Source organism: Solanum dulcamara, chromosome 2 (genome assembly GCF_947179165.1).
Source record: "Solanum dulcamara chromosome 2, daSolDulc1.2, whole genome shotgun sequence".
Lineage (NCBI taxonomy): Eukaryota > Viridiplantae > Streptophyta > Magnoliopsida > Solanales > Solanaceae > Solanum > Solanum dulcamara.
This window is the reverse complement of record NC_077238.1, coordinates 2,836,028-2,861,305: the sequence shown is the minus strand read 5'-3', so window position 1 is coordinate 2,861,305 and position 25,278 is coordinate 2,836,028. Positions and strand designations below refer to the sequence as shown.

Here is a 25,278-nt window from a genome sequence, read left to right as displayed (position 1 = left end):
TCAAACCGAACCTAAACCGACCCGATTATAGATATACTACTTTTAAATTATGTTATACATAAAAATATTTATTAAAATGTAATTTATAAATATTTTTTAAAATTTTTTCATAATTTTTGTTTTCTTTCTTACATTTAGATTTGGATTTGAGAAGCTCATCTAAATAATATACAAAAAAAGTCCATCTTATAAAGTTATATTATAAAGTTAAAACTTCAAACAGTGTTCTGCCTCCATCTTATATGTTGATATTTTGTATTAGAACTCTTTTTAAGAAACACTGCTCTGTGCTTTTTATTAGATACTATGAAAAACCCAAAAAAACTCGAAAAATCCAATAAAAATTGTTATCGAAAAATCCGACTTTTATTGGTTTGGTTTGGTTTGGTTTATAGATTTAATAACCCGACACAAATGATTTGGTTTGGCTTGTAAAAAATCTGAATCAACCCGATCCATGTACACCCCTAGATATTGATATGGTGGGAGATTTATGTATCTCTCTCTGTCCCACTTTGGGTGACAGATTCGGAGTACGAGAATTAAACTAATTAATTTTTTATCCAAATTTGAAAATATACATAAGTATACATATTAGAAAGTAGATAAAAACAAATATTATAATTATAATAATTCATAATTCAAAATATTTAAACAGCATATGAATAAATCTTGGTCGGAATTGTTTTTAGCTCTTTAAATAATAACTTCATCATATAAAGTGGGACTATGAGACTAATCTCTTTCTATTTTATTTTTTGTACATCTGTTTTATTCTATTCTAATTTTCTCTAAAGGATATTTGATATGGTGGGAGTTTTATATATTACAATTGTTTTCCGTAGCCTCTAATAGTGGCAAATTCTTTCCTCTTTTCTTTATTTCTTTTTGTTAGTGTTGGGCTTGTGGTTGAATATAAATACTTTATACACACTAATAATTTATAGTCAAATTAATCCCCCCATTGCTACATTTTGATTTTATGTCATGATTGATTTTGTAGATCCCTAGTAAATGGGACACTTCACAAAAAATGAAACATCCTTTAATGAACATACATCTTCTAATCTTTTTTATAGATTATGTGGTGGTACAATTTGCTTCTCTATAAAGTTAACCATTGTAATGATGCCAAGATAGGCACAAATCACCTACCAACTAGAACTTTTTTTTTAATCATTAGTCAAGTCATAAAATATTGAAATTCCTCACTTTATGTCTTTACATGAAAATGACCATATTGGAGGGATAATAGTATTTTCAATCTCTCAATTATTGATAAATTTTTATTTCAATCTCTCAATTATTGATAAATTTTTATTATAATCCTTTCAAAATGTGTATTCTTATCCCTTTATCTAGAAATTATGTTATATTTAGATTGTTTTTAAAATTATGCTACTATCAAATATAAAGTACGTAACAAAAAGTGATAAAATAATTAATATCTTAATAAATTTATATATATTCACAAGCAAATGAATCCAAAGTGCATGCATGTTTCAAGCAGTGGCGGACCCACCTTATGTCGAGGGGTTCATCCGAACCCCTTTCTGGAAAATTATATTATTTATGCATGGTTAAAATAATTTTTTATGTATATAAAGTAGATGTCGAACCCCCTTCGACTAGCTCGTGTGTCTACTTATTTAAATTTTGAACCCCCTTATTTAAAATTCTGAGTCCGCCACTGATTTCAGGGTATATGTAAGTCAAATATCAAAAAGACTAAAATTAGGATTTATCAATAGTGAACCAAAAGCACTATATATTAACCCAAAGTATAGGGGGGTTCAAGAATCTTGACCTTCAACTAGTTAAAGAATTATATATGTTCCTAAAGAAGCAAAAGTGTTAACTCATTGGCTCTCATAGCATAAGCTGCTTGGAAAAGAACTTTTTCCTCTTCTTTTTTTTCTTAGTAGTTGGTTGTATTAGGTAGACAATACTTTAATGTTGTACTATATTTCTGACATTTTCCTCATGATTTGCAAGTACATATTATTTGGTCTGTGTTTGGATCCTTAAAAATTTTGATTTTTTGCATTTGTTTGTGACATGAATGCAATCACATTTTTGAAGGATTTGAACAATATAGTCTATCTGACATGGATGCAATATCATTTATAGTCATGATATATTTCAATTTCAAAGCAATAACATTATAACAAAAAAAAATAATTAATAAATATGCATATTAACAAAGAGTGTTAAAACTTTTTCTTTACCAACGTTAATTAATTGTCATTGAATCCAATATCTCTATAGACTTTTGGAGCATTTACAAAGAGTGCTATAATATAATTGTCACTAATAATTATCTCTAAAAATATATATTTAACGGCAATCAAATTATTGTCGCTAAAGATATTTTTGAGGGAGTGTGACCAAACAAATCATAAGTACTAAATTGTCCATAGATTACTAATCTCAGTAGTATGTGTTAGTGTGGCATTTTAACATTTTATTAAATTGCAATTTTAGTAATTGTCCAGTAATGACATTTAATGTCATCTTTATTCTATTTTTTTTAGTACATAAAAATGTTTTTCATTATCATCTTTAGTTAGTGCAAAATTATTCATTCCATTATGTATTTTTTAACTTAATTATCTCTAATAAGTAGTGCACTAAATCATAATGATGATAATGATCACTAATAAGTGGTGCACTAAATCATAATGGTGCACTAAATGATAATGATGGCATTCCATTATTTTTTTTCATCTTTGAATGATTTCCTCTCCTATAAATAAAGAGGTCTTTTTTGTTTTGAAATGGAATAAAACATTGAGTGTATTAAGTTTGTCAAAAAAAGAGAGTTCTTATTAGTTGAAGGGGGTGTTCTTTTTTGTGGAGCTTTAAACTTAACTCTTGTCCATAGTTTGTTGAGTTACATTTTGTGATAAGATTGTTGTATCCTGGAGGGGACAAGTCAAGAGGACTACTGCTGGACCGATGAAAAGATTTGTTGCAGTGGGCTTGATTCTCCTTAAAGAGAGCGAGATATTTGCGCCTCAGCCAAGAAGAGAATTTATTTTCTTTATTTTATTTTTCAATCGTAATTTGTAATCTTGTAATTTCACCAACAGTATGATCTGTACATTATAATTTGAGGCCAAATATTTGAATTAGTTCATAACTTTACTATTTATCATTAAACGTAGAATATCCCGACTCTCCTGGGAATAAGAAGAAGTCCTCTCTTTTTCTCAGAGGTAACTAAATCGTTAAATCGTTTGAGAGAGAATGAATAAGAGTGTCGAGCGACTTTCTAGGTTTATGGATTCAGTCAGCTAAACTCCATCAAACTCCTCAGGGTGAACAAGGCCGAGCGCCTTCAAAGGTTGCTTAACCCCATTTCTTTGTGAATGCTCCGCTTTGCTCTTTGTCGCGCTACTTCCGCTAGCAACCGGCTTCCGATTCTCCTTAAGGCACCGTGTTGAGTAGGAATTTGAATAGAAACTCTATTTTGGGGCTCAATGTTGCTGGACGACAGCCCTTTCGGGGGTTCCTTAGGGACCGATTCACTCTGCGTAGATTGACTGAACGCCTGCTTCTTATTATGGCGGCTATGTTTTTGTGGCGAAAATGAACGAAAAGCGAGATGAGCGTGCTATTTTCAAATCGAATTTACTTGACAATAAGCGTGTGAGTTTATGTGGGCATCCTATTTTTACAAAAAACATTGTGTACACTAAGTACCATCAACTACTCAACCAAAAGTGTGTTTTAAAACATTGATAGTGATAAAGTTTTGGGTCCCTATGGTTTATGTAGGTAAAAGGATTAATGTATAGTTGAGGTGTGGCAGCAACAACAACAACAAAACATCCAATGAAATCTCACTTAATGGGGTTTGAGGAGGATAGAATGTACATGGGTGAGTGATAAGCATAGGAGGCGTGCCCAAAGGACAGCGGCAGCAGTGTGGTTCCCGTCGCTAGATTGAGATCTGCAGGGTGGCGGGCAAACCTTATCACTACCTCATTAAGGTAGAGAGGTTGTTTTTGAAAGATCCTTGGCTCAAATACTGCATCAAACCCAAGTAAAGGAAGAAGAAAACTATGAAAAAAGCATGATAGTTGATAAGAAAAGCAGTGTAAAGTCTATAAGAAGGAAACAATATAACTACATATATATGTATAACAGTTGAGGTGTGAAACTTTTGGAAAAAGTAATAGTGAAGGTGCTCTTTTGATCATTAACTCTTACACTTTCAACATAATTTTGTCGCCCAACCAAACGACTCTTCAAGTGTATAGAAATTAAACTCTTTGATCATTTAAAGAATTACAGATTGGAAAAAGCAGCCAGTAAAAGTGACTTCTTTAACCTTTATTCCACTCAAGTATTATTAGTGACAAGAACTAGTACAAATACATGTTCTTGTTTGCTCAAAGAACTCACACATTCTTTGCCTGTTTTTCTAATTTCATTTGCAAACATGGTTTCATCTTCTCCTCCACCAGCACCAAAGGTGAACTTATTTGCAAATTTTCTTGAAATTACAACCTTGTTTCTTGAATGGACATTTTTTTTTTGTAAAAATAAAAAGTTTTGTTCATGAATCTTGTTTTTGCAGGAAGTTCCTTCAGATGAGAAATGGGCAGAAGATGGTCCCCCTCGCGAAGCGAAATGGTGGTATTCGACTTTTCATACTGTCACTGCCATGGTTGGTGCTGGTGTTCTTAGCCTACCTTATGCCATGGCTTACTTAGGATGGTATGTATATACTAAACATGCAGAGTTTCGTGTTTTGTTTTCCTAAGCATTTAAATGGTTTTTGAACTATGATGTTCTTGTTGGATTGATCCTTAAAAAATACTCGATTTTGTTGAATTATATTATCATCTCGTCTAAAAGTTTACACAGTTACAGAAAACACATTTTTATTGCTTAATTATGCCTTCAGCATGTCTGCTCTGATACAATATTAAATTGTGTGATGTCCATCTCCTCTAAAAGCTTAAATTGTGAGAAAAAAAACACGCTTTTATGACTTAAATATGTCGTCAGCATGCTTCCTCACGTATTGTCTGATTCTTTCCCTAGTCACCTCTGACAGCTCCGATACCATGTTGAAGTTATGTTCGTCTGAGAACATACTTTTATTACTTAATCATGTCTTCTTTGGATTTATTTTTATTTTGTTTAATCAGGGGTCCAGGGACGGTGGTGATGATCTTATCATGGTGTATAACTTTGAACACAATGTGGCAAATGATACAGCTCCATGAATGTGTGCCTGGAGTTCGTTTTGATCGATACAAGGATCTTGGAAAGCATGTTTTTGGACAAAAACTTGGGGCATGGATAGTGCTTCCACAACAACTGATAGTTCAGGTCGGTTGTGACATAGTGTACATGGTTACTGGAGGAAAGTGTTTGCAGAAATTTATGGAGATTGCTTGTACTAATTGCACCCGAATTCGACAATCTTACTGGATTTGCATCTTTGGTGCCATCCATTTCTTTCTGTCACAATTGCCAAATTTCAATTCTGTTTCTGGTGTTTCATTAGCTGCTGCAATCATGTCACTAAGGTAACTTATTTTCTTATTATGTATTAGATTCTATGTTGCTTGAATAGCCGTTATTAAAAATTAAGATTATTTTTGGCGGAATCTAAGTAGTTCAGTTGGTTGGTTACCTGAACTTTCACCTCATTGGTGAGGGTTCGATTCCAAAAAAAAAAAAAGTTGCTCAGACTCTTAAATGATGTGGATGGGTGTGTATCTGATCTTCCAGAGAAATAGTGTATTTTGGAGGATCTGACACTGAGTGCAGAAACATTTTTAAAGATTAGATTAGATGTTACAAAGTTTCATCTCAATAATAGAAACTAATGCTCACAAAATTCAATTGCAGCTATTCAACTATAGCATGGGTGGGTTGTGTGGGAAAAGGCAGAGTCCCTAACGTGAGCTACGCGTACAAGACAACAAGTCCAGTGGACTACATGTTTCGTGTATTCAACGCGTTAGGCCAGGTTTCGTTTGCCTATGCAGGCCACGCCGTGGTCCTAGAGATACAGGCTACAATTCCATCAACACCTGAAAAACCATCCAGAGTACCAATGTGGAAAGGTGCTGTATGGGCTTATTTCGTCAATGCCCTGTGTTATTTCCCTGTTGCATTCATCGGTTACTGGGCGTTTGGCCAAGACGTCGATGACAACGTGCTTGTGGGACTTGAAAGGCCATCTTGGCTTATTGCAGCTGCTAACTTAATGGTGGTTGTCCATGTCATAGGCAGCTATCAGGTACTCGAATAATACACGAGCCAATGAAAGCTCGTTTCCTTGTGCATTTTCTTTTTATTCTCGAGGTAACAAGGAAAATGATTGTTGCAGGTTTATGCTATGCCAGTATTTGATCTAATGGAGCAAAAATTGGTGAAAACATGGAATTTCCCACCGGGAGTTCTGCTGAGATTCATCGTTCGTACTACATACGTTGGTTAGGAACTTTTCGTTACATATTTTCTATACCAATCGTCGCAAAAAAGCAAATTTAACTAGTTGTTTGCCCTTGTGTTTCACTATACTATGATCAGAGGCGGGTGTAGCCTTTTGGCTACGGGTTCATTTGGATGCATAACTTAGACATAGAATGAAAAAAAAACTTCTAAGATTACATCAAGAAACATCAATGAGTACAATACTAAGAATCTTAAAAGTTGAACACATTGAATTTAAATCCTGGATCTGCCTCTGATTATGATATCAGCTGAAAAAACATTGTCTTGTTAATAATGCAGCTTTCACTTTGTTACTTGGTGTAACATTCCCTTTCTTTGGTGATCTTCTTGGTTTCTTTGGAGGATTTGGTTTTGCTCCTACTTCTTACTTTGTAAGTCAAGTATCCAAATCTTTTATTTATTTTTTCCCCCATTTTAGCTATGTTGCTCGGATTCTCCTAAAATGTTGTTGTACCTGTGTCAGATCCATAAATAATGCACTTCTTTTTTAGGATCCAACATGCACCTGGGAACATATTTGAAAAGTCCGAGAAACATCTATAGCTTTTTAGACCAACTTTAATAATCAAAATGTCTTTTTTAAATCTTAATATTTGTTGTAGCTCCCAAGTATAATGTGGCTTAAGGTCAAGAAACCAAGAAGATTCAGCACTTCATGGTTGATAAATTGGGTAAGTCCACAAAAAAACTCATTTTCTTCCTCTGATTCAATGAATTCAAAGTAAATAAATAAGTTTCACCTAATATACACCGACAGTGTAAAGAATTTTTATATTATCAGTGTATTTTATCGTATTGTAACAGGTAAATTGTCATATTTCCCGTGTTACTAATCCTATTTATTATGGCTGATTATGAGTATTAATCTTGAGTTTAACTTGCTTGTATATATCGACAGTAAAAAAAAATTACAGGATCAAGTCACCTAAAAGATAATTATAATTTACTGTTCATGAAAAATCAAGGAACCACAATAGGTTAGAATACACATTGTGTAAAAATTCTTTTATATTATCACTGCATATAATTTAAAAAGTTAAACTCGGATCAATTATAAGAGAATCTTTGAATTATTTTCAATCTCTTTTTCTTCTGAATTTATTTTTTCTTAAGTTCTACTAATATGATGTTTGCCATTTTATTAATTTTCAGGCATGCATATTTATTGGAGTATTTATTATGATTGCTTCCACCGTTGGTGGATTGAGAAATATTGTTGCTGATTCTTCCTCCTATGAGTTCTATTCATGATGAATACATTTGAGTTTAATTTAACATAAATTTATTATGAATAATGTGTACTAAAAACTAGTTAATTGGAGTGGATCAAAGCCACACAAAAAAATTGGTAAGATTTCAATATTTAGTAGGGCCTTTTCCAAGTGTAAACGCGGGATGCTTTACACTGTACTTCTCTATTAATAATAGTTTGTTAAGATTTTGATTTTAGCAAATTTCCTTTTTATCCATTTAAGTTGGATTCTGAAACAGAGTTGAGTTTCAGAAAGATTAAATATATCAAGTAATGACAATTGTGTTTTTTCTATGGTAAAAAATGTTTCCTCTGCAAATTTTTCTTTTGTTCTAGCTTTTGTCGGATTAAATTTAGATTCACATTGAGTAGGTCAATTAAGTGGATAAAGAGCTTTTTATCGAGAAAAAAAATATTTTTAGGGCTTGAATTGAGTGACCGTCATATGTAGTTGCAGTAACGGAGGTAGAATTTCGATTAAGAAATGTCAAAATATAAAGAATTAAATTTCGTAGAAGTCAAAGAATGTCAATATGTAATTCATACACGTATTAAAATATTTTTATCTAACTACACAATGTAATTTTTCGATAAAAAGTATATGCGGATATACGGTTATTGTGATTGCGAGAGAAAGAAGGGATGGCTCCTTCCTCTCTAACAATTGAAAATAAAAGTGCTTTCAAGTACACGATTGCTAGGCTCGGCGATGTTAATTAAGTTACCAATAATAACTGAATTTATAATTGAAATATTTATAAATATTTAGTAATTTCTTAATACATATATAAAATTCGGACAAAAGCTATTGAGTTCACATGAACTCATGGATAACGAATTAGATCTACTTATACATTTCTTTTTCATAATCATAAAGGATGGAAATGTTTAGCTTACTAAATCAGTAACAGCGGAGTAAGCTCCCATATTCGTGAAGGACTGCTTTCCAGTAGAGAAAAACTTCTCGTTGTTGCGCTTGCCATTAAAAAGTAAGATGTTAATTCTATAGCAGCTTCGATTCCATCACCGAGAACAAGAAGAAAATCTTATAGAACGAACAAGCACTAAAGAGGGAGTGAGATCTCTCCTAAAAGAAAGAATGGACCTCGAGTCTGTCCTACTCATTCGTTCTTTCTTATTCCTGAACCTAAGTGCGGAGAAGTTACTCTTGAGCTAGGTCTGAATTGTTTATCCCATTTTATCGATTTAAGTAATCATTTTATCTAAGTCTTTATTATAAGCAGTGAAAGAACATGTATTGGGACAATAAATTAACCTACATATTAAGAAAAAGATTCTGATATTTTTTTGTCACTTAAATGGCAGAATAAAATCATTGACAAATCTTTCTTTTTTCAACTGTCATTTACACCAAAGTTTTTTGTCTTGCTTTGTGGACTACAAAAGAATCCCAAAAGGGAATTAAAAAGGAAAATGAGGAATAAAGGATTAAATAGGATATAATTTAAATTCAATATTTAAAGTCTAAATTCATTAAGAAAAGAAAATGGTTCTCTGTCCACTGAAAGTTCATCATTGAAAAATAGAAAATAACACAAAAATTAACATGCGTGTAACTTTGTAGTGCAAACTCCATGAAATGAAATGCGACTAATTAGCGATGGAATTAAAAGTTTTATTAAGAGGATTAAAATTTAAAGAAGTGAATTCACGAAAAAGCAAAGAGTGTCAATATTATAATATATATACATAAAAAAATTATTTAACTTTATAGTGTGATTTTCTGACGAACACCCTTTAAGTACATGTTGCTTTGCCACTATCAATAATATTGATAGCGAATTAAAATAAATTGAGTTAATTAATAAATTAGCGGATTATTGACTAATTGTCCAAAAATTACTTGGATTGAAATGGGTTAAACTACATATTGTTGTAGATCATAATTTCCAACTCGTTTAATTCATATTAAATTTTATTTGTTCTTTTATAATTTTTTAATACCTAACAAAAAAAATTATTATTATAATTATAAATAATGTATCAAATTAAAATCATGTCTTTTTGAATACTTTGTAGTGCAAACTCCATGAAATGAAATGTCACTAATGCTAATAGCATCCTCTATGTTTACTAGAGGGAACATTATCAATTTTATTTTCAAAATACTGTTTATTTAGTCGATTGATTTTTTTATAACAATGATATTCAAATCAACTTATAACTTTGATTTGATATGATTTTATCTATTACTTAATTAATCGTTTGGCAACACATTCACCTTCAAATATATATACACTCCTCCTCTTACCCCCAAGATAAAAGTTTTATGAGATCAATCAATAAAACAAAGTGGAACACAAACAATGATGTTCGAATTAACTTATGTGTATGTCAAATATATATTTTATTCGATATTTGATAATTTTCATATGTATAGATATCTGATAATTTTAATAATTAATTCTTAAATACATATAGAGAATATTTCTTTAACATTTGTTGTCTCTATCAAAATTAAATTCAAATTTCTCATGATTTTTTTATCACTTCATTAATAGTTAAGCGACACGTTCACCTTGTTTCTCCTCGTCTTACCCAAGATAAAAACTTTAAATGGTCCATTAATAAAAAAAAATATATATATAGTGGAAATCCCAATTTTCCAAAGAACTACTTTTGTGTTGTTTTCAACTTTATAGTTTATACCCCCCAAGTATAATTATTTGATTAATAAAGGGTGGAAAAAGGGAAAGAAAAGTAACAGAAAGTCTAAAGTGTTACTCACAATGCAAAAAGCACTACAAAAATGTGCTTTCTTGATGTGACACAATCTAAATTTTGCTTTACTCATGGCTGCTAAAAAAAATAGGGAACATGAAATTAAAGCTTTAAAATTGATTAAACAAGTTGAAAAGTGACTAGATAAATAATAGTATTATTATTATTTAGTGATGAAAGAAAATAGTGACCAGAAATGAATGTTGAGGGCAACATTATGTGTACCTAATTAGGATAATGATTTTATCCTAATTTCCAATTTAGTAAAGTCATGGCCAAACACAAACAGTATACTAGAGTTAAATCAGTAAATAAAAGAAGTAACTTTTACCTAAATTCATAGTGATTTTTTTCAACTACACGTTATTCTTATTCTTTTAAAAATTATCCGAAATTTCTTCTTTTTGATGAAATACGGATACATCATGTACGTCCTGATACATCACGTAAAGTGATGTATCCGACGTTCTGATACATCACATAAATGATATATCTGATCGATACATCGTGTATAGTGATGTATCTGACGTCGTGATACATCACATAAAGTGATATACCCGACCGATACATCACGTGTATCAGAGAATAGAGAAGAGTAGGGATTTTTGTAATTTTTTCAAATGATAGAAAATTTTAGAGAATATGATAAAATAAATTGTGTATTTAGATAAATTTTTTCATAAAAGAATCTAGAAGTGACCTATTGATATTATTTACTTAAGGCCTGATCCATACGACTTTAAAATACATAATTAAGATTTTCACATATACTCACATTTCTCCTGTATTTTGCTGATGTGGAATTTGTCTAGAATATTATACCAACAAAATCAAGTGGGAAGGAAAAATTGCCAAAATGATTAAAACAGATACTGAACTCAACATGGATAGCTAGTACCTAGACATAATTTGTTGCAATACATTTTCAGACATGTCATCATCATACAGAAAGATTAACAGTACTAGTAGAGCATTGTCATCCAAATATTCAACTCAATGAATGATTGCTAATTACCAATGAATAGTTTGGTCGTGAACAACAACGACAAATTCAGTGTAATTTTACAAATAAGGTTCAGAAAAGGTAAAATATACACAATCTAATTTTATTTTTGTGGAATGAAGAGGTTGCTTTCGAGTGACCGTTAACAATACCCTTTCTCTTTTATTCGAACTTGAGACCATCAATGTGAACGAGAGCTCAAATCTGTATCCCAATGTTATTATCAATTTGGTGTTAAATTAGGAGATGCGTATATAGATTTAGGTACATTGCATCTTGTATAAAAGACTATTAAACTTTTTTAGTTTCTTTTTTGAAACTGTTGTTATCTTTTATTTAACAGTGTCGCCCACTCTTAACAATCCCCTAAACATTTAAGTACTCCCCCGTCCTATTTTAACTGTTGTTTTAGTTTTTTTCATGTCCATTAAGAAAATAATAAATACAAAATATAATTTATTTAAGTTACTCTTATTTAATAAATGTAGACTGATTTTTCCTCTTAAATATTATGCATAATTCTTTAGTGTTAACGGTTAAGGATATAATTGTTAATAATTGTCAACTTTAATTTTGAATTCTTAAAGTGAAAATTATTTAGAAATAAAAACTTTAAGCTAAAAGGAATTAGTTAAAATGAGAGGAGAGAGTACTTGGTTAACTATTCAAATACAATGATATATAAGTGATTTTCATTTTTGTAAATGCAACTCGTTAAAACTAAGGTAATATTCATGAAAGGTGACAATAGTAACTTGGAAAATAACAAGTTAAAATATAGCAATATAGTTGGACCCTCCAAAATGTTGTTGCACTCATATGTAATCCTTAAAAAATTGCATATATTTAGCCTCAAGATATGAAGTCCATTACTCAGAAGATCACTCTTAACTATCTGAAATTTGAGGATTTGTTTCTTTTTGGTTTCTCAACTTGTGTCCAGTATAAACACATTATGGTTTCTCAAATTACTCTTGTTGAACAAGCTACTAACATCAGTCCATTTTATTTCATTCATCAAGCTCATCTTTTATCACCTGAGGTTCCCTCCTGGATTTGATATATGATGTACCCCTTCCTTAATGACGGTATATTGATACTCCAGGTAGTAGTCAAAAAATGGAAACCAAAAAAGAAAAAAAGCGCACACATTGAAGAACAAAAAGAATTATAGTCCATAAAAATGGTGCAATGCGCTCATGAGGACAAGCTTGTCATAAGGAAATAGTGTCTACATATTTGCCTTGCAGCGAAAGGGTTAAAAATTGTGGCCAGACACGGAGCCTTAATCTAAATTAATGGAACTAATATCTAATTGGATAGTGTTTCCCCCAATTTGATTGCTTTTATATAATTGTTGTACCTTACATACCAAGGAATTCAGCAAGCGAAATGTGTTTCCTGCAAGAAATTAGTGACCCAATGTCAATCCACTCATCATCAAACAGAGAAGTTTTTTTCCGGAACATGTCAACTACTAATTGTTCTATGTGAGCATGCAGTAATTCTTCTGCCCTCTTTCTTTTTAACAATGGCAGAGATCAGCCTTGTATCTTATCCAGAAAATGTGTAACATAGCATTTACTTTGGTATTCTAACGTCAATATCAAACTGTTTCATGCATAGCAGAAGGGAGAACCAGCCAGGACTAACCAGAGAACAGGGTAACTGGTCATAAGATAAACGCCGTGGTTACTCTACTGTTGAAAGGAAGGACTGAATTCCGAAAACAATGAACAGAGATCCACCAGCAAGTGCCACCTACATCAAGAAATAACTCTGCTCTCATGAAATGGACAAAAGGAACATAAAGGTAAGCAAGAACAGACATAAAGTATATCACTCACTATTCTTTCAGATATTGAAGATGCGAGGCTTTTCCCTCCTAGGACGGCAGCTGTAGTACATAAGGCTTGTCCCCTGAGAAATATTGACGACATCATAAAACTGTGCATCTAACTGATTCTCAACCTCAATTATGTGACTATTTATATTGAGAGTTCTTGTATTGATGTCTTTGACTCTTTTGGTCAACTACAAATCCTAATCAGCAGAAAGATTATTTGACATCTTTTTCCGACTTCAGCCACGGCACAGGAGCCATAAAGCAATATTAGAATGGCTTTTATAGTTGAGAACATAAGAAGTCAACAACATCAGGCTTTACGTCAAAGGAGTAACCTACAGTATTCCTCCAAGAACAACTCCTAGTGGATTCTCATCGGCAGCCAAACCAATGGTAGCAAGCTGAAAAGTTGTAACTACTGTTAAAATTAGGTGCTATCTCTGAAGTTTATGCAGATTTTAAACTACAACACTTGATGTGCAGTTGCATACCTGGCTCTTGTCACCCCATTCACCAAAGAAGGTAATTGAAAATGCCTGCAAAATAAGGCATTATATATAATTGTTTCTTAACAGTGACCTTCACATTCCTGGTAGCTATTTAACAGATATTAACCTTCAGAAGGATGGGTGAGAAGAATTGAGCGAGGAGAGGCTGTCTCTGCTTCTTTAACTCGTCAGAATCCTAGAAAAAGATAACTTTGGTTAGGCTGTTGACAAAAGTATGTGTTTTTCTTAATAAATCTGCAGCAACTTTACACCTGTTATTATGAGAACTAGCAAATCGGAAAGATAAGAATCTGATAGGAAACCATCAGGAGGGAGCAAATACATCTTTGAGAGTCTTCAACTTGGGTCATATTTTATGGTTTAATTCATGAACAAGGGACTTGAATATACCAATTCTCAGTTATTCAACAAAATTAGCAGATCAAAGGTAGTTGGCTCAAAAAACTGAAGCGAATAAAGCTCTCCAGAAACCAGCTTCTTCTTGCTTAAAGGTATGGTTTGTAAGATCATCAACAACAAAAAGAAATGTGGAACAATCTATGAGAGTTCACATCATCGAAGTATCCAGAATAGCCAGTAAAGGGATGGCACTGTGGATTGCGATGTCAACCTTAAGTTTTAACACATTTCCCGCGTACAATATAAGATGAGTCAAGTGAGAAATGTAGAGGAATAATATAACTGCACAAAAAAGCCTCCACTAGAAGAATATGTTTCTAAAAAATAAACACACAGAAAAAGAAGAAATCAAAACCAAATCAGCTGTGATTACAAAAACATGATCCTTCACCCAATCTGAAATCCATTACAATGACTAGGAAGGAGGATTATCAAGAGATAAGCAGTACATACACAAAAGTCAAGAAATGAGCATCCAGTACAGACGAATTAGAGCAAGTCAGAAAGAGAACATAAGATTGCTCTCTTTTCAGCTCAGTCAACATAAATGCTCAGCATGGAATGATGCTGCCAAATGGTGTTGAATGTGTGAGAATCCTCGGTAGAAAACTCAGATAGCAGTGGTGTTTGTATACATTCATCAGAAGAAGAAGAAGGCTAACTAACATAGGTGTTTTTGTTGTTTATATTGCTTTTCTCTTCTTCTACTTTTTTGTCTACATAAGGCATTTTATTCAAGTTTTCGGGGAAATGCTAAAACACCTACTTCTCACAGTCAGCTGATAAAATTTATCACTACGCATACTGCCATCTCAAACAGAGAGGTGATAGAAGAATAGCATACATAACTGGAAAAAAATCTTAAATCAATGTAGCCACTCAATAGAATTCGCGTCAAGCAATAAGATAGCAAATTGCTGATATGGAGATTTGAGAGAGGTTAATACTTTCCTTCTCTTAATAGAATTGTCATTTTCATTTATCTTAACAACAACAACAACAACATAGTCTTAAAAGTTAATTTTAAAAAGAAAAAGGAAAGAAAAGAAATGCAAATGAGCAGGAATGCTACCTGATTCTTCTCCTTGGTTGCTCCACCATTAGCTTTTAGATCAGCGTCCTGCTTGCACCATGTAAGGTAAAAATAAGAAAAGCTAACATTCAAGTATGGTAAGATGTAATTGGAAAAATACAGACCAGCTGGGCTTCAACTTCAGCCAAATCCTCAGCTTCCCTGTGGATGAAATTAGAATTAAATTTATGAAAAAGTAATTGAGGCATACAGATATTAGAGATCGGCAGCAGAAGTAAAATCAGAAGCAAGCAGGAACCAAATGATTACCCATCATGGAATGCATCCCACAAAGACCATACTCCAAATCCCAAGAACAGCAGTGTTGTGATATGATGGGTCCATTTACGGGACACCTGTGGAGAGTATGTATAGAGCTCTTAAGTTTCGTGCAAATAAAATTTGACATAATTAAAAACAGATTACGAAGTGCTTTGTACAGAAACCAAGGTAGAGAAATTTAACGGAGTTGTAATGATAGACTTTTAGATCATAGTGGTAGTGAACTTAAAATAAACCAGACTATGTGTTCTTCATCGGATTAACTTTAAATGCACTCCATACACATCTAACGCATGAAGGGATCCTCTATTTGTTTGTACGAATTATAACATACCAACATAAATATTGGATGCATAAGTTCACTTGGATATATTGCAAGTTTTACCATTATTTTCAGGTTTCACTTTGCAATATACAGAATATGCTATTTTTTGATAGGTGCATACAGCTTATCACATTTGATAGACAGTAAGAAAGCAAGCTGGCTGTTCAAGTTGCCCATGAATGATCACTAGCACGAATAAATTATAGCAGCAATGTTTTGGTTATCAGACATAATGCCTCTGTTATTGTAACTACTAGGATGTGCAAACCGTTTCTATAAGAACAGGATATATATATATTTCAAGTTCAGGTTATGAATTTACATCAAATATAATGGACAGCTCAAGTGAAATTCAAGATTAGCAGTTTACCACCAATGTATTCAAAAGGATTGCAACTAGATGGCACCTACCAAATTGGGAGCAGCCCAACCAACAACGGCAGACAGAATGGTCATTACCTACAGTCACCAACATTTCAAGGGAGACTGTTATCACCCACAATATAGATAGGGGAATGTCAAATAAAGGTACAAATGATGAAGGAAAGGTGTATGAAGTCTTACAATTAAAGCCCCAAGGCAGCCTGACAAGACGAGTCTCCTAGGATGACGCATCGCCAAGATCTTAAAATGAATGAAAAATTGTCAGACAATAAGTGAACTTTTCAGAGAATATTCTTAAAAACATCGGTGCTTAAGATGTGAACATCAGAATATATTAGGATTCTAACATATTACCAAAACCTTTTAGTGAACAAAGCAACAGCTAAATGGTTGGATGTCAAAATAGTCTGAGCAAAGAGGTAACAATCTCAAAGTTCAGTGATATGGAACTCAACATACAGCAAGAGAAGTGATGAACCGCAAGTTAAGTCTCACAATTAACAACACTAACTTGTGTTATATGATTCTATCTTTCTATTAAAGGATAAAGAAGCATGGCAATGAGCTGCACATTCTGGAAATGCAATATTATGGGTTTCTTCATTATTGGTAGCGACTTTAATTTCTAATTAATAGTTGCTGGTTTAGTTTATGCACAGCTTAAGTAAGTAATGTTACAGCCTTAGCTCTAAGTTGAATACTGGTTTGAGCTCGAACATAGCCGAATTAATAAGGTCCAGCAGCAAGATAAAGAATACAACTTTCTGGTATACAAAAATCACATAGAATTGGGTGAAGATGAAACTTGTAACAGGTGGGAAAGAGTATCTTCTGCTGACGTACAAAAGCGATGAACTGAGCAGACTTTTTAGAAGGGTGTGATGGTCAGTGAGGATGCAAATTAGAAGAATATCTTCTTCTTCTTTTGGCATTTGTTCTTCTGAAGTGGAATTACTTTTTGCAATTAACAATTATTATCTACAAACTAAAATAATAATTGGGAGAAGAGTAACACAGCAGATTAGAATTTGTCCTCATTCTATTGTACTGTTTAGGATTCCATTTCAAAGTCAGCTATAAGAATCTCAGGTTCCAAAATATAAATAAAGATAAGAATAGGCTACCTGATACACCCACTTTAAATACAACTAACATAGAAACAATATCAAAAGGAATGGAATGAAACTTAAAGATGCAGGAATTAAGTACAGTTCTCAACACTCTCTACCCCACCCCACCCCACCCCACCCCCCAAAAAAAATAGAAAACCTAAAAGATGTAAAGAAGAATGAATTAAACCGAAGAACCTAGAAAGTTTCTACCTTTGCAAAGTGTTGACAGAACACTCTACCATTCACTTGGATATTAAATGAGTTGAGCAGTTGACACAACTTATTAAGGAATATCTAAAACTCAGAATCCAAAACAGCAGCAAGTTTTGAACTATTTTGCGCTAAAATAGTAACTTGGCCAAAAAGGCTTCTCTTCTGGCAAATACAAACTCGGTGATTTACTCATCAAATAATAACACCATGATTCATCTTGCATAGATTAAACCTTAAACTACCTTACCAGCTACCATCCATAACCACACACATTTTCAAGCACACATATTCAATTAATCAATCTGTTATACCTCAATCTCAAACGAATCCTCTATGCAACCCACCACATTTTATTCAAAGTGCCGATAATTAATCAGTCTTTTAATACAAATAGAAATTCCTTACGCAATTCTCAAATGAATTACAACTAACAAAAATCCAGCTCATTTTCAACAACCGCAGTGTCTGACTCAGCTAAAGCTCTCCTCAACTAATTCTACTAGTACCTACTACCTCCTAGCAGCACAGCACAAACACAGTTATCGAGTAACTCTGTCCACCAAACAGAATTCCAATTAAATCACAATAAATCTAATACAAACTCACCGCAGCGGCGAAGAAAGTCTTGTCTCCGATCTCAGACAGCACTGTCATCGCCAGAGACTTCGTAAAACCCTAATAAATCCCCGGAAAAAAATCAAAAAAAACCACTCAAATTGATTTCGCTCAAAGCATATGTATATCTAAATGCATATTTACAAAACAGAGAAAGAATTACCTGCGCCACTGAAAGACTCATCTTCAATTGCTCCTCGAAGTGAAGCTTGAGAGAGCAATTTATAGCTTAAATTGGTGGAGAAAAGTGAAGGGGGATCGAGCTCTCTCTCAGTTGAAAAACTGGCTGTGTACAAGGCGCGTGGTATTAGTCGTATAAGAAAGGGTTTTTCGGGGATGTGAAAGTTAGGACTAGTATAAAATTAATCTTTTAGTCATTCAAATTATGACAATTCTATTTTGATTAAATATCTTTTTTATTTAATTAATTACAATAACAATAATATATTTAGTAAAATTTCATGATTTTGAAAGAGTAGAACAATATATTTAGAGGAATTTCATGGGTTTTGGGATAATAGGGTGTACGCAGATCCTATCACTATCCCGTAAGAATAGAGAGACTGTTTTCGAAAAATTTATAGCCTCAAGTTCAGCAAATCCAAGTAAAAGAAGAATAAAACAGAGAAGCAATCATAGTAAACTAATAAGGAAAGCATTTCAAGCCTAGAAGAAAGGAACAATAACAACAACAAAATAATGTGATAATTGAAACACAATAAATAATATATGATGATAGATATCAAAAACAAAAACCACATGAATACAATTAGTACTACGACTCGAACAGTAAGGCAATACTCCACTACCTCTTAATCTTCTGCCCTGACAATACGTTACCTCCCACATTCTTATCTAAAGGCATACCTTCGGTAATATGAAACTGCGTCATATCATATTTAATCAATTCTCTTTAATGCTTTTTCGGCCTACCTCTACCTCTCATCGTACCACTCTATATCCACCCCTCACACCTCCTCACTATGACATTTGCTCATCTCCTTTTCACATGTCCAAACACTTTCCTCATTTTGTCCGCCTACAGATATAATTCTCACTTTATTCCGAATATCTTCATTCATAATCTTATCGCTTCTAGTACGCCCATTTTTATGTAGTTGATTAACGAAGAAAATTATTTATATTTATTTATTTATTTGAATATTTTTACATGTGTAAGATATTAATATAATATAATAAAAATATTTCTTAAAAATTAAAAGTCATAATTCTATAATTCTATATTATATGAAGTATATATAAACTGAAATGAAATAAACTATTATTACCGAACTATCACGATACAAAATATTAAAATCAAACTTAATAATATTAAATCTTATCAAATTAATTTGATATTTACAATCAACAATCGAAATTTTTAAATATCGTATCATACCAGGTGAGTGGATGAAGCTGAAAATATGATTATTCCACGCGCAGATTAAATCACGTGAAATTTATTTATTTTTTTTGTAGGAATTTAGAGAAATTTCCTTCCTTTTTGTACTGTCAATCGTGGACTTGGATTACTCACAAATTTGTGAAGAAAATGACAAATTTGAAGAAGCTTCGTGGTGTTATAATTGGTGTTTGATAGCAGTTAATGATTTCAACAAATAACTTTATTAGTATTAAAATAGAATTATTATTTTTCTTATTCAAGCAAGTAGTAAGGTGGAGCAAGATTAGAAACAACAATATTTTTTTTTATATTAAATGGATCTATTTTACAAATAAAAGAACATGTCTCACAATATTTTTCTTTCTTTTCAAATTTGTTGAAAAAGAATATCAATTCTGTCTTAATTTTGGAGAAGGGGGTTTGTTGACAACGGATTTTCAATGAAATAATTGGGATGCATATAAACTGATCAGATATCATTATTATTATTTGTAAAAAAAAAAAGTGATAGGCTGATGTGGTATAATGGATCTGATGTTTTAGATACAGATTTGTTAAAACCTAATAACTTTTGATCATATTATATATATATATATATATATATATATATATATATATATATATATATATATATATATATATAATATGTTGGTATGAGTTTGCGGAAATTCGATAACTTTTGATCATCTCATATATATATATGTTGACTTTTTAATTGAAAATTTACAAATAATATATGACTGTGAACCAATTATCAATTAATATTAATTTAAGATAATTTTAGAAACTCATAAACATTAAATTTTATATTTGTCTCTGAATATCTTGAAAATTGAAATTTAATGACATCTATATAATGGCTCCTAATATACGTAAATCTATGTTTAGAAGATAGTTAGATGATTATAACCTCACAATTGTTTAAATAAAATTTCGTTTTTTATTTTATAATTAGAGATGATGAGACAAAGACTTATCTCAGAGTTCCTTGGACTTTTGCAAAGAATAATGTTATTATTTCCAATAAATTGGAAAATACATCACACTTAATAAATCGGTGGTCCAATAATTTCATTAATTCACGTTTTTCGTTGTTTTATTTTATGTTTGGTTTGGTTTATCATTTCTGTTTACAGAAAGTCAAAGGATAGTGCAAGCATCATGTTTTCTAAACAATAAGAAAATAATAGTATTCATCTGTTTTAATTTGTTTAGCTTGATCTAGAATACAAAGGTTAAATTAATTAAAATTTAATATTTTTGAACATATAATTTTTTTAAAAATAAATAAATTTATATATTTAGAAACTACATAAAAAGTATTATATAAATTATAATAATTAATAACTTAAAATATTTGAAAAAATTATGATAAAAAAATTATTGCTAAAATAGTAACTAAACAAATAAATTGAAATAAATAGACAATAATTGTGTGTATCACTGGTAACGTGTTGAAAAAACAAATTGAAACAAATAGACAATATATTGTGTGTATCACTGGTAACGTGTTGAAAATACATACTATTAATTAACTTCAATTAAGCTCCAACACAAAGTAAGATGTAGAAAACTACAAATAAAACGGACAAATTAAGCTTTAACAAAACTTTATCACGAAAAGAAAATATTCCCGTTTGTGTTTGCTAACATGTCAATATTCAACATTTTAATTGCCGTCTAAGTCTCAATATCACTATAATTATAATCAAAATCGTTTTGAGGAGGACAATTCTCCTAATAAGATTTTTTGTCATTTTTAAAGATTTGAATCTAAAAATTGTGATAATTGGTCTCGTCCAATGCATGACTGATGAGAGAGGCTTTAGAAAGCGGACGGAGACTCTGAGGGTTAGGGGATAGGTTTGGTTGAGAATTTCATTACCTAAGTAAGCCACTAAAAAGGTCATGTCTTGTTGAAGAGTAAGAGTGGGGGATCTTAATCGTCCCACTGTAATCCATATTAATAGATCCGATCTATCAAGAATCAAGGTGAAGACTTGATCTATTTTATTAATATGTATAATTCTCCATCAACACTAATTAACAACTTAAATTATAGTTGTATTAATCAATAATATCAATCAACGATTTAAAATAACCACGAAACAAACGTTACTTGAGTTCTTTTTACAGAAAACCTCTCCAAAAAGCATTCTCCCTTTTAATTTTAACTCGAATCTACAATCTTAGAATTGAAGATGAAAATGCTTACCATCCGAGCAATTTTTTCTTGGCTTACGGAAGATTTAATGTTGATTTCAAATGTATTTTATGTTAACATATATATTTGTCACCAATAAAAAACGTGTACAATATATATATGGCTAAGGAAATTGTTAATAATTAGCAATAATACTAATTATATGGTGTTTACTTGTTCTAGTTTCTAACCCGTTTTGAAATGTTGTTGCTGAAAATCATTAATTAGACAACATCAATTGTATGCTCGATCATGACAAATTCCAATATACTCCTTTCATTCATTTTTATTGGTCCATTTGGACTTTCACGCTCATTAAAAAATAATGATTGATATAAAGATTTTACCATAAGCTTATATTAATCGATGTTCTTAAAAAATAATTTAAAAAATAAGTAATCAGCGTTAAAGATAAAATATGAAAAGAAAACAGCCATATTTTTTTTAATATGTTAAAAATAACAAGTAAAAATAATTATTATTTTTAAATAGCGGACAAGTACGCAGGGATCATATAGCTATGAACTTAATAGATTCGTCATTAGAGATATGCTTGGATAAATTGTCTCAATCGTAGTCTAGTCAGGAAGACATTGTAATTATCTTTGAAATTTTGTAATAAATCTCAATAGTTATTTTTGAAACACTTGTAATTTCTTAATTAAATTATTTGTGTTGTCTATATCAGTAATTATATATTGATAAAATCTTTTAATTTTCGTGGTTAAAATTATTTTTAGTAATAAAATAAAGTACGTCGAGCAAGTAAATTACTCATGATATTGAAATTATGATTTTGTCTTTTCGAGAAAACAATACCAACATGGCAACATACATGTAGGACACTAACCCACAAAGTCCTATGGAGAATCGACGAGTACTAGACAAACTTGTAAGTATAGTACAAATCTTATTTATAGAATAGAGCGACTTTATCTTATTTATTTTTGGTGAAACTCCTATTTTTTAAATAAAATAATAAAAAAATTTCATCGAATTCTAAATTTAGTAATTAAATGGTCAGGTAATTTCTACTTTGACTTGTTCCAATTCAAAATCATTAAACTATTCAAGTTTTATACTTCGATGTGATGTTCCATTTTATATCAAAATTAACTTTTTAATCATTAGTTTGATATTTCTTCACTATCATTACTAGGACACATCTAAGTCAAAGTGAAATTTTAGACTTTATTATCTCATCAAATATCATTATATAAAATGTCTCAATGACAAAGAATTTCTTGTCAAAAGGAACTTCTTATTATTTATGTTTTCATTAAATAACATGTGTCGTGATAGGATGGTTGGGATCCCTCCATTTTTAACCAAATATTTGAGTTCAAATCTTAAGTATGAAAAAAATCTTGTTGGGAGTGTTAGCCTCAGAATGGGTCCTGTAATGCGCAAATTTCCATTAGTCAGGTTGAAATTCCCATTAGTCAGATTGTAATGCAAATACTGAACGGCAAACACTACTAAAAAAAAAATTTCATTAATTTGTGATTCTTAAAATTCCAAATGTTCTAGCCTTCTAGGTGGAATCTTCTTTTTCTCATGGTCATAGATCATTCTTTTGCATTTACATAGACTTGTAGTTGCAGCATGTAAATGATTATTGGGTTTTAACAATATGTTCATGATGTGCCTTAAACCAAGAGTCTCTATTCTTTATGGGCTGCTGGATCTTTCTAATGTCAAATAGATTGGGCTCAATATTAAATTTTTCTAGATCGGCCCAAGTGTTATATCCATTTGGTCCTTGATTTAGGTAAATATACAACTTATTTTACTATATTCTCTATCATTTGAAAAAATTATAAAAATACCTGCTCTATCCTATTCTCGGATATATCACTGTACGCAATGTATCGGTCGGATACATCATTTTACGTGATGTATCAGGACGTTTTGAGATGTATTCGAATTCCACCAAATTTAAGGAATTTTTCTAATTTTGAAAAGAGTAGGGATATGATGTAATTTTCTCTTAACACTATGGATTTGTGTAATCCTTCCTATTGAAATGGATACCAATAGGGCCTCAAGGTTGGGATACAAAAGATGGATAAATCGACAGATAAAATTCACAAATAACCACTTTGTCTTTATAATTGAAAAATAATCATTATCGTAAAATTACAAATTCTACAAGTTAAACTCCAAAATATGGTCATGGAATTTCATATGTGAAAGTTGAGAATCCATTCTTGGATTATCTTTCAAAGATAAGGCTGACGAGTGTTTAGTAAACACTATTTCTACTAGATCAACATTACAAGTAGATTCATTTTCGCGTTATAAATAAAACACTATTTCTACTAGATCAACACTACAAGTAGATTCACTTTCGTGTCATAAAGAACCTTTTTGGCAATAAATTAGGAGGTCCTATAATATAAGAGAGGGGCATAGGCCAAAGTGTATAGATACCCAACTTTGGGATCACAATTTAAGTCATACATGCATTGGGTAAAAAATTACAAGTTTACACTTTCGAACAAACTTTAAATTCATATCATTGATGTTTAGTTAGTTTTGTTTGAACTTCAACATATGTAGTTGAATTTTTTTTAGTAATTATTCTCACGTTATTTCTTTTCGAGCTATTCTTATTTAGGTTTACCATAACCTTTTCCTACACTTTTAATTGCCTTAGCTATTTCTAATGACTATTGAATTGAGCATTGGAACAAATATTGTGTATTTGAGCACCAATGGATGTGATGATGCAATGGTACGTGTTTATCATTTTTAAATAAAAAGTTTTGAGTTTGGGTATGAACAAAAATAGAGTCCCTTTTTAGTAGATCTGAAAAAAATAATTAATTTTAACAAAGAATCATCACGCTTGAAAATGAAATTCTTAATAGTCAATTTCTATTGAAAGATGATGACTATAATCATAGTTAGTAGTAGTAATAAAGTAAGCGTCACTTTTTCAAGTGCAATCCTAAAAAAGAGTTTAAAGCCTCGTGAAATCACTTTTTATAATTATATATCTTATCTTATTAACAAAGAAAAGAGCAAAAGGGACCATAGTGTTACTTATAAGAAACAAAACCCCAAAGATTCTTGGGAACATTGACAGATGGGATTTGCCTTTTACTTTTTAAAATCCAATCAAATACTTTAGTACGTTGAATGAAGGAATTTTGGTAGCTTTATCTTTTTTGAATATTTAAAAAGAAAGAGAAGAAATATAAGAAAAACTTGTTGTTTCTTGCTATACGTTTGATACTTGTAATAGGATTCGATTAAATTCGAATTCATACATTGTAGGATTTATTTTTAGGATATAGTGTTTCCAATTAAAAAATAATAATTCAAAAGCTCAAACTCGAGACATATAATTAAAATAAAAGGATTTCGTACTTTTCCACCACAACCCATATTGATATATAGGAAACATTTGGATCAACTTCAAGAGACC

At 31.4% G+C, this 25,278-nt stretch overlaps 2 protein-coding genes across 3 annotated transcripts; one reads left to right on the top strand and one right to left on the bottom strand.

Annotated features, from left to right (window-relative positions):
* The first annotated feature begins 4,295 nt into the window (after positions 1–4,295).
* On the top strand, positions 4,296–8,020 carry LOC129879982 (lysine histidine transporter-like 6). The gene is made up of 8 exons (XM_055953747.1): positions 4,296–4,480; positions 4,586–4,725; positions 5,163–5,546; positions 5,872–6,265; positions 6,356–6,461; positions 6,763–6,854; positions 7,086–7,154; positions 7,636–8,020. Exons 1-8 carry the CDS (start codon positions 4,448–4,450, stop codon positions 7,732–7,734), a joined length of 1,317 nt encoding a protein of 438 aa, XP_055809722.1. The 5' UTR covers positions 4,296–4,447; the 3' UTR covers positions 7,735–8,020.
* Positions 8,021–12,631: 4,611 nt separating this feature from the next.
* Positions 12,632–18,578, bottom strand: LOC129879981 (GDT1-like protein 4). 2 transcript variants are annotated; one of them, XM_055953745.1, is made up of 13 exons: positions 18,401–18,578; positions 18,229–18,297; positions 16,478–16,537; positions 16,325–16,372; positions 15,577–15,662; positions 15,432–15,468; positions 15,307–15,354; positions 13,942–14,010; positions 13,818–13,862; positions 13,666–13,727; positions 13,328–13,400; positions 13,124–13,241; positions 12,632–12,881 (listed from the first exon to the last, which is right to left on the bottom strand). In XM_055953745.1, exons 1-12 carry the CDS (start codon positions 18,419–18,421, stop codon positions 13,173–13,175), a joined length of 687 nt encoding a protein of 228 aa, XP_055809720.1. In that variant the 5' UTR covers positions 18,422–18,578; the 3' UTR covers positions 12,632–12,881; positions 13,124–13,172. The 2 variants fall into 2 exon arrangements, with proteins under 2 accessions (XP_055809720.1, XP_055809719.1); XM_055953744.1 differs by having other exon boundaries at positions 13,134–13,241.
* Between the last annotated feature and the right edge of the window lie 6,700 nt (positions 18,579–25,278).

Excerpts from the sequence above, each read along its gene's own strand:
- LOC129879982 (XM_055953747.1), top strand. The coding sequence starts at position 4,448 with ATGGTTTCATCTTCTCCTCCACCAGCACCAAAG. Across the intron at positions 5,547-5,871 it reads GCTGCAATCATGTCACTAAG|CTATTCAACTATAGCATGGG; the intron begins GTAACTTATTTT and ends ATTCAATTGCAG. Across the intron at positions 7,155-7,635 it reads CTTCATGGTTGATAAATTGG|GCATGCATATTTATTGGAGT; the intron begins GTAAGTCCACAA and ends ATTAATTTTCAG.
- LOC129879981 (XM_055953745.1), bottom strand. The coding sequence starts at position 18,421 with ATGAGTCTTTCAGTGGCGCAG. Across the intron at positions 14,011-15,306 it reads CAACCAAGGAGAAGAATCAG|GATTCTGACGAGTTAAAGAA; the intron begins GTAGCATTCCTG and ends ATCTTTTTCTAG. Across the intron at positions 13,863-13,941 it reads TCTCACCCATCCTTCTGAAG|GCATTTTCAATTACCTTCTT; the intron begins GTTAATATCTGT and ends CTTATTTTGCAG.